The 13024-nt window shown below is 30.9% G+C and overlaps 3 protein-coding genes across 3 annotated transcripts in view; 1 reads left to right on the top strand and 2 right to left on the bottom strand.

The window, feature by feature from the left end:
* Flo2 (flotillin-2) overlaps positions 1-13024 on the top strand; it is an 85610-nt gene that overhangs the window by 34794 nt on the left and 37792 nt on the right. The gene's annotated exons all lie outside the window — the stretch shown is intronic.
* On the bottom strand, positions 1713-4416 carry LOC118447771 (glucose dehydrogenase [FAD, quinone]-like). The gene is made up of 3 exons (XM_035880104.2): positions 4003-4416; positions 3154-3337; positions 1713-3028 (listed from the first exon to the last, which is right to left on the bottom strand). The coding sequence occupies exons 1-3, from the start codon at positions 4414-4416 to the stop codon at positions 1713-1715; spliced, it is 1914 nt and encodes a 637-aa protein (XP_035735997.2).
* LOC118447783 (glucose dehydrogenase [FAD, quinone]-like) lies at positions 10226-12785 on the bottom strand. The gene is made up of 3 exons (XM_085655824.1): positions 12369-12785; positions 11664-11847; positions 10226-11541 (listed from the first exon to the last, which is right to left on the bottom strand). The coding sequence occupies exons 1-3, from the start codon at positions 12783-12785 to the stop codon at positions 10226-10228; spliced, it is 1917 nt and encodes a 638-aa protein (XP_085511950.1).

The following is a 13024-nucleotide window of genomic DNA, read 5'->3' as shown; positions in this document are numbered from 1 at the left end:
CAGTTTATTCTACATAAAACGTTAATCAATTTCCATTATGTATGTCAAGATAAAACTTGTTTTTTACGTATTTCTTACAAATAATTTCTCTTTCATAGTTAGTTTCGAAATCAACAAACATATGTACTCGCATTGGACTTAATCGATCATTTCTGTTTTTTGCTCTTTACCTCTTTCATCAGGGGTTACAAATTATTATTAGTTATATACTTATTAGTTATATACAGGGACATTTGTTAATATTTAAATAATTTAACATAAATACATATTTAACTCAATAGAATACATAGTCAGAAAATTAGCATTCATTCATAATTATAATTTATATCAATATAGTGTATGTGTGTACTCATCCATTAACATTATTTTAATAGTTTTCTTATTAAGTGAATTATCGTTGGGAACTAGGATAAAATCATGCGATTATGAAGCAAGCAGTTTATTATGTGAATTTTATATAACACACAGATACAATACGTAATATGTACAATTGGGAAGATCGTTATTTTTTATCCATTTTAGTATATGAAATAATGAAAATATTTTCTATCTCAATTGTATATAGTACTCGATGCGTATAATTTTTCATTATAAAGATATCAAAATCAATGTAAATATAAACTATATAGGAACGCCTACGAATAGGCAACAATATATACTCCGGTGAAACTTTGAAGGCTCAATCTATAACCCGCGACGTAATATTTATATAATCGAATATAAATTATTTATATCGATCCCATATATTTATAATGATCCCATATACCAAAAAACAATTCAAAGAATATTTTTTAATATTACGATAAAAACGATTTGTTTCTTTTTTTACGTTATAAAAGAAAAAGAAGCTTCCAATTAAGGAAGCATCGTGGCTTATAAGAACATAAAGTTTACTTTACGACTTTCAATTATTTTTTTTTAGCTCATTCTTTCCGAGCCAATTCGTTTTTATCATATCTGCTCCTTTCTCGGCTATAATCAACATTGATGCGTTTGTATTTCCACCGATAATTTGCGATATTGTAGAAGTATCGAAGATTCTTAATCTTTAAATGCCTTATACCTTAAGACGAGGATGGACGACTGCTGTAAAATCACCAAAATGACTCAGCATAGCTGTTTCAATCGAATAATAAAGTGTTTCTGTTGTTTTATTTAAATTACAATCCTAATATTCCATAGAATGGGGCTTAGTGTTATGACAATTGTATATCGTAATGACGTAAGGTTATTTCATTGTTTTGGAAAGTTTTGAACATCACCAATGACCTAAAAAAATCAAGAAACTTTAGAAGTATCTTTCTGTCCGATTTATAACAAAATAATTTGCATAGATCTTAATTGGATCGTTTGTTTGCGAACAAAAAGCTCCCGCTAAGTTCATTCATAACAATAACGTTATTCTAAACTTTTTTAAAATAAAAATGGCGGGCTTAATCCTCTAAAATAATGGCGAATCATATTTCTTACATTGAATTATTTGGAACTTATATAACAATATGCAATTAATTCGTTTACTATTAATAAATGATGGAAAACTAGTCTTATTTCAGCGCATACTTTAAATATATATATATATATATATATATATATATATATATATATATCTTTAAAAAGCAAGTTTCTAGAATTTTTAATAGTACACAATTATTTTATACTACGTATTTGAAAAATGTATGAATTACTTTCATTCGATGAACTATCCAAAATATCTAATATTGATTGAAAGAACCTGAGATAGTCTCATTGCTTCTCTCTCGTCTAGACATCCAATCCTCCTTTATGAGATCCGAACCTTTTTCACCAATCATTATCACAGGTGCATTGATATTTCCACTAGTGATCGTAGGCATGATCGAAGCATCGATCACTCGAAGTCCTTTTACTCCATATACTTTTAAAGAGGGATCTACGACCGCCATTGGATCGGATCGTGGACCCATTTTCGCAGTGCAGCTCATGTGATAACTTGGCATGGTAACTTGACGAATTGCACATTCCCAGTACTCGTCCGTGAACATAGGAAGATGTTTACAATTTGGCAATGGCTTACTGTAAAATCTTGTCCCGAATCTTTTCATGCTACTCGTTTCAGCAAATGCAATTGCTGCTTTGATTCCTTCTCGTAAAACATTTACGTCTTCAGGATGCGTTAAATAATTGTGATATATTAATGGATAATCGAGTGGATTTTTCGACCTTAATTTCACATTTCCACGAGATTTAGGTCTGAGTATTATTGGTAAAATGTTAAAACTATCATGATTAATGATCTCTCCATACATTTCATTGTTAAAATTATCCGTTAGACATAAAGAATCTTTAAATAGTTCTCCCATGGTACTAACCGAGGCAGAGGAAATCACTAATTCTACATCGGGCCAATTGTCCGTCAGATTGGCATATTTGGTGGATAGAAAGCCTACTGCATCGATACCAATACTCGAAGTTAGTGGACCGTTTTCGGTAATTTCATATTTCAATATTGAGTTTATATTTAATATGTGATTATAAACAAGGCTGATCTCGTGGTCGATAAGGAAGGTTAGACCAATAATGGATATATGATCTTGAAGGTTCTGTCCAACACCAGGTGAATCCTGAATCACTGGAATATCAAGATCTTCGAGGTGATTCTTTGCACCGATTCCAGACAGCATCAATAATTGAGGAGTATTTATAGCACCTGCCGAAAGTATAACTTCTTTCTTTGCAAATACGGTCTCAACACGACCATTCCTAATAAATTCTACACCATATGCTCGTTTGGTACTTGGATCTATGAGAATACGCGTAACATGACTCCATAACGATAGGTGAAAATTCTTTCGTAATTTGATGGGACGTACGAATGCCTTGGCTGCACTACATCTAGCGCCCCTGCGCATTGTATATTGAGGCAATGCAAAGCCCGTTTGTTGTTGGCCATTTATATCCACGATGTTATAACCCATCTCTTCTGCAGCTTGAAAATATGCTGGACGCAGTGGTGTATTATAAGGAGACTCTTGAATAGTTAAATAACCACCTATAAAATCCATTTTTGCATGAGAATGAATGAATGACTCAATATCACGTGTAATGTCTTGTTATCTCAAACAATCAAGCATTTCAATTTTTCGAATTTTATGAACAATCAAAATCCTGTCCTACCTGTGCTATGGTATTTGGTGTTCCGCGCCAAATATGAGTTTGTTTGGTTTTGTGACTTTTTAAAGTATGGGAGTACATCGTCGTATCCCCAACCAGGGTTACCAAAGCTTTCCCATTGATAGTAATCACGACGATTCCCACGAATATACAGCATAAAATTAATTACACTTGAACCACCTAATACCTAGAATCAAGGGAATAATATTATGATGTAATAATATTAAGTTATTTTTACAAATATAAGCAAAGTTGTTTCAGTGGCTTATGATTGCTTTTGTTATTGATATATTCGCGGCCTGTTCTACTATATCATTTTAAATCCTTTCGCTGAGGACCGACAAGGTTGTCCTGTGTCAAATCAAAGTCTATATTCATTTTAATAGTAGAACCCTGAGAATTGTAGGTATTGATAGTTATAAATCGTGTTCAGGTAGCTGTTTAATTCAAAGGATCCAACATGGATGTTTCGTTTGATCAATGAATGCATTAATAGCATATCTACCGCATTATGATTTATAGACATTAGAAGATTATATATAATAAGTTTAATGCAAATTCATTTCATTCTGGTATCTTCAATTATCTGATACTTTTTTTTATTCCGTTATGTTATATTAGTAACCATCCATTTATTCTCCTTTGAAAACGACCTTATTTACGAAAGTATTTGAAAATTTTGTTCATCATTAAAGTATTATTTTCTCTTTAAACTGATTGTATTTTTCGTATACTCGAAACTTTATGTATTACGACGCACAATAACCTAACATACCAGCAATGTAATTATAAAATAATTGATATTGTTATTAAATTCTTCATCTTACGGCACAGGTGAATCAAAGAGCTCACCTTTCCACGGGGCCAACAACAACGTTTATCTTTCATCGCTTGACAAGCACTATCTTGGTTTTCAGGCCTATATTTCCAATCTATTTTGGTATTTTGTAAATAGGTAGAGAACATCGGTACGTCCGTAATCTTGTTTTCGAAACCACCTGCTTCTAAAAGAAGAACACTCCATTCTGGATTCTCCGTTAATCTATTAACAACAACGCTACCAGCTGAACCACCACCGACCACTACGAAATCGTATTCCTTTAATAGATTTTTCATGACTTTTGGTTGATTTACAGTATCCATTAGATAATAATTGAAATAAATTAAGACAGATATTAGAAACGGTATGATATTCAGTTTTGCGATACCGAGTGCAGTCATACTCGTTCGTATCGCTGCTGCTGCAGTTGCCATATGGTTCGTCATTATTGATCGTGACTTTGAATTAGCTAGGCCTTTTTTTCTTCTTTGATGAAAGCGAAACTGTTGTTTATATACTGTAACACTGATCAGTCAAGAATGTTCAGTGAAATCATATACAACTTTTAATAGTTTGTTCTCCTTCTTTTTTATAAGTTCGAAAGATCAAGCTTGCGTAATCAAACAAGATTATCATTCATCCATAAATATCCCTAATTATTTTTTCAATTCATGTATTTCTCAAATATTCGAATTAGCATTTCGTAGTTACGTCCAATACGTGACAATATTTTTATTTATTTTTTTTCTGCATAATAATGATATCTCTTGTTGGACATCGGAACGCACTTGCAACAATTAGTCGAAATGAAATCTGAAATATTGAAATTCAAAAAATTATAAAGCTTTGTGGATATCTGTGGTATTTTCTTCGAAGGATAATGCTATTTTCTTTTGGTATGTATAAGATTTTATTAATGGAATACAAAATCTATTGGATTTTATATATCGTTTAGTATTTCTTCAATGTATCAACGTTTGTATCAATGCAGAATAGTGATATTTTAGTGATGAAAGATAATCATGATCGAAATGAATTTTGATTAGACTGATTGCGTGGGGAAGAATTCGAGTTTATGCGTGTATCATTTTACTTTTGTGTATGTGAATCAAACATAATGACTAATTACATCTGTAAAAGATGATCCATTCTTTGGAATTCTCAATTTCATGTGACTTATAGTTTTGTTGATAAGGAAGCTAAGTCTCAATATTGTGTACAAATTTATATCTATATTTTTTAAATCGTAATTGACTTTTTCCGGAGCTGTGGGATTTGTTTATAGTTATTTGTTGTTTCAGTATCTTACGCGAGACTGCTTATTGTTCTAAACTATCTTTTAGGCTATAAGTAGTGATTACTTCTTGTAATTATGATTGTTTCTTCTATTTTTTATTTCAATCAACTAAAAAAATAATCTGGTAATAATTATAATCATTCATACAACTGTTGATAACAAGTCCAATAACAAGTAAAGGACATGGATTCTCTCAGGACTTTCCTAGCTCACGGACGAATTATCATTACTGAACAAGATTATCCTGGAGATTAAGAAATCAATATGATGCGAAGAGTACATGTACTTTTTTCTAACTGGATAAAATTGCAAGAACGAAGAAATAATTGATAATAAAAGTGTATCAAGTCGTACCGTTATCTCATTCAGGAAGATATGTGTTATACTGACTAGGATAATAACTCCATTTGTCCGTGACATTAAAGAGTTCAGAGTAAGCAACTTGTATTACGGAAGTTGTGACTTTACTCACCTATTAGATCATATAAAATAATTAGTGCTAAATTTTGTTGCCAAACTGACTTTTCGAATTCGTAATGATCACACTGAGGCACCTTTCAGTTTGCTGGACGACTCTTCTGTGATCTATCGGAAATGGCAGTGCAGAACATTATTGTACAATATTTTTTGTAATTCTATCTGTAAGATGTAGTCCAGTGAAATTCGAATCGCTTTTATGGTTAATAGGGATTTTACTAATTAGATATTATAATGATATAAATCTTTGCACTTTACTCTGTACACTGAGGTCAGTTAATTAAGGTCGCCTTCTGCTTTTTGTACTCTCTTTTTGGTCTACTGATGACTAATCTTTATCTTCCTTTTTTCCCGTCTTTTCTGTTGATATTTTTATCCCCACTCCTCACTCACGCATATGGTTTTGGAAATTTAAAATGCATTGCTTATCTCACCTAAATTATATTTCCATTTCATTCCCACTCTCAATATTTCAGTTATGTCTCTTCCTTTCACAAATAAGCTAAGTTCACCAATAGCATATCATATTCTTGTTTAACTGTCGAACGACTGATCTCATTTAAACACAACTAATTAAATTTACCCAGCGCTTACACAAATGGAAACATTGCAATGATAATTTAAAATGTCTGAGATTCGGATTTAATCATGCATATTTCGATGATTACTTTGACACGTTATACAGTAGATTAAAAATCTTGATGACCAGTTCCAGAGATTCATGATAGTTTTTGAAGATATGATCGTTTCTTTTTCATTTATATATACAACTCTTTTTTTATGATATCCAAATTCTTCTTATTTATCATCATTCGCGAATATTCAGTATACATTTATTGAGTATCAATAGAAATGGGGGTTCGGTTGTAGGTTTTCTCATGTTTACGTTTTCACGTCGTATTACACGTTTCCTTTCTTCGTAATAATTTGTTTAGTTTTTTTTTAAGGTTTAGCAAACGATTAGTCACACGAAAACTTGATACGTTTCTGCTATCATTATTTTCGCACGTTTTACCCAAGATTTTGTTAAATTTATTATAAACCATAATTGAATCGAAATTAATCGAAACGGTCTAATTTTTATCAATAGCAATGTGAGGTTGACCGATTTATTAATTTTAGTCGAAATGTTATATAACAATATTATAGATAATACAATATACAATATATTTGTGAGTAGCATTACGTATTACAAGTTTTCGGAAATATTTCGTTAATGACGCTACTAGCTACGCTGGTAAAAAGTTTTTCGTTTTATCTGACTATTCGATAAAACGATTGGAATAATCAAAGACAATGAAAAAAGGAAAGGAATATGGTAAAGAATAACTTTATTGGTCGTAGGTATGTCTAGATAGTTACTCTGGAATGGTTAAATAATTGTATGTGCTGTTACTTGTTTGCTGCATTTTTAAGAGATAGCTATTTCAACAGTGAACTGTAAACAAATATATGTAACAGTGTAATACGATGAAAAAATTTAATGAAAAAGTTACATTGCCATCAGTTTTGCTGATTTTATCCATAAGTGAGCCTGTATAATTAATACGTTATCTTAAATGTTTCTAAGACGCTAGTTAACAGTTGTACTCTTAATAAGACTTATTATTATACTTCATTCTTCATTTATAAATAGGATCATATCTAAGAATATCATTTGATTTATTTCACCGAAAAACAAAAAAAACGTATCAAGTTTAATACATTCAAATCTCTATTTGTAAACTAATCCTGAGTGTATCGTAATAATACATATTAATGTTATATATTAGATTGTGCATAATTCAATTAATGTACATTATAAGTAATAATTTTCCAAGAGAATTAAAACTATTGATATTTTTTTTTTTTGTTAATATTTCTTTAATAATATCGCTTGCTTTTTCGCCAATCATGATAACTGGTGTATAAGTATTTTCATTATCAATTATAAGCAATATTGGTAAGTCTGAGCCATTCAACATGTTTTTGTTTGGTTTTACGTGGAAAAATATTTAAATTTGATTATTATATCGTATGTAGAGACCGAAATATATTTCTGTTCTTCTAGATATATGCCGAATTTTAATCAGTCTCAAAGAAAAGAAATCATGCCGAATCTCTTTCATGTGTTGGTATAGGATTAACATTTCTCATCCAGTATTTCATTGTACGTGCTCGAAGAATTGTAATATATCTCTTCGTTTTGTTTCGTATAGTAACGTTTTGGAAACAATTATAAAGAACAAAGAAAGGGGTAAAATAATTTCATATGTGAATTTTGCTATGTTCCGCAATTGATATTAACCTTATCCATATGATCGCGTTGAAAGAAAACAAGTGAAGTAAAAATATATTTCAGGTGTAGATTTTATCAGTAGGTTTTAATTGGAGAAGACAATGTAGTCCCAAAAAATCTGGTTATCCATGAAAGATAACACTGTATATTTTATCGAATATTATGTTGCCGCGTCCTTCATGTTAAGTGCGTTTTTAATCAATTTTCCGAAATCGTTGAAAAAGTTCGTATTTTGGTTGAAATAATAATGATGTTGTATACTACAAGAATATGGGTTTGTAATAACGAATTGATGCGAATTGCTTGAAATTACCGCAATGATTTCTTCTTACTCTTCATAATAAAATAACAAATTAGTTAACTTCAAATTAATTAACATCATAAATATGAATATATAAAATCATATAATCATTAGTAAATAAGTTTATTTGGATTTTTATTATTATGAGTTATTTTTTTTCATATTATTATTCAAGAGAAAGTTTTTTCAAAAATATATGAATGGCTATAATATAAAATTAATTTCATGAGAAATTTTTAACATATGATAGTATTGCCATGTGGTTACGAAAACTAGTATGTTTAAAAAAATTTATTATATAAAAAAATTCCTGTAATATTTATGACATGTTGTTGACACTTGTAGAAAATTTACCTTGTTTCTTTTAGTTTCTGCAGTAACATAAAAAGGAATAAAGCTGTAATTTGAAATATTGCTTTTTCTTCTTTTATTCGTACATACTGATTTTTTTCGTTATAATATACATTGAAAATATAAAAATAATGTTTAATTTTCTTAAATAACATTTTGTAAGAATTTTTCTTACTGCTCTTTCTAATAACGTGTGAATAAGTTCTAGTACGAAAAACTCGTTGATACCTGCTGCACTTTTTAATTGCTTGATAGAGTAGTATGCTGCCACGTTATTTCTACATAGATAATCCAATAATTTTAGGTGTTATGTTTATTTTGTAAATAATGAAGTAAAATCTCAAAAAGATTTTTATTCTAATCACTAAGATTTATTTACGCGTACTGACATCAACTCTCCGGCGTACAATAAATTTTATTAAAATTTGATTAAATTGTTCAATCATATAATTATACAGAGATTGATAATAAATATTCTGTTATGTGAAGAATTTGTGGCAATTGGTAATATTATCATACTGCGATATCTTCAAAAATTCTATGTTCGTAGGAATGATAGGTTTTGCGCAGATAGAAAAAAAAATTAATGAGAGCGTTGATTTTCTCCAAAATTGTATTAAGAATGTTATTTCACAAAATTTATTTAGACAATTGTTGTTAAAAAGTTTTGATTTAGTAGTAGAACTTAACAAAGTCGAAATTCAAAACATTGCAACTGTACGGTCAAATAAATTGAAAATTGTTCATTCTAATGAAGTAGCGAAAAAAAGCCGGTTAAGAAAAATACTGCATAAATATAGATGGTGTGACTTTAATAAATATATATTATAGAGCACAGTTAACAAGTACATTGAAGAGATGGGACAAAAAGACTTAGGAAAGTATTGATTTTGAAACCCCAAATATAGTAGCGTTATAGAATAAATTCACGGATGAGGTAAACTTAGTCGACTGATTAATTGCTTTGTACCGGATAAAAATTCATTCAAAAAGATGATATCATTGATATTGGCGTCTATTATTGAATTTAAAAATAATACATGCTTGGCATTTATATAAGAAGAGATTGCCTATTATATAATATATAATCATCAAGATTATAAAACAGAAATTGCTTCTTGTTTATGTTAAGAATGATAAGGATGTAAAAGGGAGAACATCCTATCTTAGGTAAAAAATTACAAAATAAGAAAAAAGGAAAAGAATCAAGAGGGCCAACTACAGTTATACACCGTAAAGTCCCAAGATGTAATGAATGTTAACTCCAAATGGGAAAAATGCAAACAAATTCGATTGTCGAGTTTTTAAAAATATAAATTATCTCTAATAATTTACAGTTAATTTGTTTACGATAGCTAAATGATATAACTAGATTTTGATTAAACACATATTAATTTTATAGAACATCATTCTTACAACAGAAAAAGAAATAGGAAACGTAAGCCTTAAAAACAAGTTATTAAAGCTTTCTATCTATTCTCGTAATTATTTTATATGACGCAATAATAAAAATATTTAATTTACTTTCATTCGATGAACTATCCAAAATATCTAATATTGATTGAAAGAACCTGAGATAGTCTCATTGCTTCTCTTTCGTCTAGACATCCAATCCTTCTTTATGAGATCCGAACCTTTTTCACCAATCATTATTACAGGTGCATTGATATTTCCACTAGTGATCGTAGGCATGATCGAAGCATCGATCACTCGAAGTCCTTCTACTCCATATACTTTTAAAGAGGGATCTACGACCGCCATTGGATCAGATCGTGGACCCATTTTCGCAGTGCAGCTCATATGATAAATTGTCATTGTGAATTGTCGAATTGCACATTCCCAATACTCATCCGTGAACATCGGAAGATGTTTACAATTTGGCAATGGCTTACTGTAAAATCTTGTCCCAAATCTTTTCATGCTACTCGTTTCAGCAAATGCAATTGCTGCTTTGACTCCTTCTCGTAAAACATTTACGTCATCAGGATTCGTTAAATAATTGTGATACATTAATGGGTAATCGAGTGGATCTTTTGACTTTAAATGTATATAACCTAAAGATTTAGGTCTTAGAATCATAGGAATGATATGAAAACTATCACGATTTGTGATCTCTCCATAGACTTCATCGTAAAAATTGTCCTTTAAGCAAAAAGCATTTTTTGGTACTTTACCTGAGCTATTTATAGTGGCGGAGGTAATTAGGAACTCTATATCAGGCCAATCATCCGTCTGATTAGCATATTTGGTTGATAAAAAGCCTACTGCATCGATACCAATACTCGAAGTTAGTGGACCGTTTTCGGTAATTGCATATTTCAATATTGAGTTTATATTTAATATGCGATTATAAACAAAGCTGATCTCGTGGTCGATAAGGAAGGTTAAACCAACAATGGATATATGATCTTGAAGGTTCTGTCCAACACCAGGTGAATTTTGAATCACTGGAATACCAAGATCTTCGAGGTGATTCTTTGCACCGATTCCAGACAGCATCAATAATTGAGGAGTATTTATAGCACCTGCCGAAAGTATAACTTCTTTCTTCGCAAATACGGTCTCAACACGATCATTCTTAATAAATTCTACACCGTATGCTCTTTTGGTACTTGGATCTATGAGAACACGCGTGACATGACTCCATAACGATAGGTGAAAATTCTTTCGAAATTTGATGGGACGCACGAATGCCTTGGCTGCACTACATCTAGCGCCCCTGCGCATTGTATATTGAGGCAATGCAAAGCCCATTTGTTGTTGGCCATTTACATCCACGATGTTATAACCCATCTCTTCTGCAGCTTGAAGATATGCTGGAGCCAGTGGCGTCTTATAAGGACACTCTTGAATAGTTAAATAACCACCTGTAAAATCCATTTGTGCATGAGAATGAATAGATGACTCAATATCACTTGTAATGTCTTGTTTCAAAAAATTAATCATCTCAGTTTTCTTAATTTTATGAATAATCAAAATCGTAGTTCACCTGTGTTATGGTATTTAGTGTTTCGCGCTAAATATGGGTTTCTTTGATCCTGTGACTTTTTAAAGTATGGGAGTACATCGTCGTATCCCCAACCAGGGTTACCAAAGCTTTCCCATTGATCAAAGTCACGACGATTCCCACGAATATACAACATGGTATTAATTACGCTTGAACCACCTAATACCTAAAATCAATCCAATAAGATAATATAATAATCTTAAGTAGTTTTTTCGAGATTAAGCTGAAGGATTGTAATGATCTGTGATTGTATTAATTTATATAATATATATTATTGCATTTTATTTTCGTAGGTTTGGCCTAACATAGACATTCCGTTTGATCAATAAATAAATGAATTAATAGATAATTTAATTAAATATGGGTTAGAAGAAATACTCATGTATTTATTCTATAGTATCTTCAACTATTTGTTGTTTTTTTTTTAATTTCTTAAAGCTGTTACGTTATATTAGCAACCATCTGTTTGTTTTTATTTGTAAATGACCGTATCCACGAACGAGTTTCTCATATTTACCGCGTCGGATTACTTTCTCTTCGACCTGATTATATCTTACGTATATTTGACCTTCTTTACATTATAATTCTTTGGTAATCTAACATTCTAGTAGTCTTCATTATGAAATAATTGTTATTGTTGTCGATTTCTTTAACTATCTTGCATCGCGGCTAAATCAAAGGAGTTACCTTCCCTCGGGTCCAGCAACAACGTTGATCATTCATCGCTTGGCAAGCACTATCTTGTGGTTGAGCTCTATACTTCCAATCCAATTTGCTTTTGTGTAAATAGAGAGACAAAATCGGTACGTCCGTAATCTCGGTTTCGTGACCACCCGCTTCTAAAAGAAGTACACTCCATTCTGGATTCTCTGTTAATCTGTTAACAACAACGCTACCAGCTGAACCGCCACCGACCACTACGAAATCGTATTCTTTTAATAGATTTTTTGTGACTCGTGGTTGATTTTCGGGATCCATTAGATAATAATTGAAGTAAGTTAAGGCTGATATTAGAATCGGTATGATACTCAGTTTTCCGATACCGAGGCCAAACATATTCGTTTGTATCGCTGCTGCTGCAGTTGCCGCAAGGTTCGTCATCATTGATATTAATTTTTATTAAGCTTGTTTTTTCTTCAATTGAAGGAAAACGGGGATGTAGTAATTCTTCTGAGTCAATAACTTGTAATAAAGCTTTATTAACCTATCAATGGTTTGTCGTTTTTCACTTATATCAATTCGAAACTGGAGTAATCCCACAAACAGGATTTTTAGCTTAATCAATAATTTTATTGGTTTTTTGAATTATTTTTATTCTCGATTATATCTGATCATTTTTTAAC

Source organism: Vespa mandarinia, chromosome 3, assembly GCF_050613455.1.
Source record: "Vespa mandarinia isolate Hongniang chromosome 3, ASM5061345v1, whole genome shotgun sequence".
In the NCBI taxonomy this organism is placed as follows: Eukaryota; Metazoa; Arthropoda; class Insecta; order Hymenoptera; family Vespidae; genus Vespa; species Vespa mandarinia.
The sequence above is the reverse complement of the archived record's forward strand: the minus strand, read 5'-3'. Positions and strand labels throughout refer to the sequence as shown.

What these genes read in the sequence shown, in the direction of transcription:
- LOC118447783 (XM_085655824.1), bottom strand. Translation starts at nt 12,785, where the DNA reads ATGATGACGAACCTTGCGGCAACTGCAGCAGCAGCGATACAAACGAAT. An exon ending in GTTGCTGGACCCGAGGGAAG is followed by an intron (nt 11,848 to 12,368) that starts GTAACTCCTTTG and finishes GATTGATTTTAG; the next exon opens with GTATTAGGTGGTTCAAGCGT. An exon ending in CACTAAATACCATAACACAG is followed by an intron (nt 11,542 to 11,663) that starts GTGAACTACGAT and finishes TGGATTTTACAG; the next exon opens with GTGGTTATTTAACTATTCAA.
- LOC118447771 (XM_035880104.2), bottom strand. Translation starts at nt 4,416, where the DNA reads ATGACGAACCATATGGCAACTGCAGCAGCAGCGATACGAACGAGTATG. An exon ending in GTTGTTGGCCCCGTGGAAAG is followed by an intron (nt 3,338 to 4,002) that starts GTGAGCTCTTTG and finishes CCTTGATTCTAG; the next exon opens with GTATTAGGTGGTTCAAGTGT. An exon ending in CACCAAATACCATAGCACAG is followed by an intron (nt 3,029 to 3,153) that starts GTAGGACAGGAT and finishes TGGATTTTATAG; the next exon opens with GTGGTTATTTAACTATTCAA.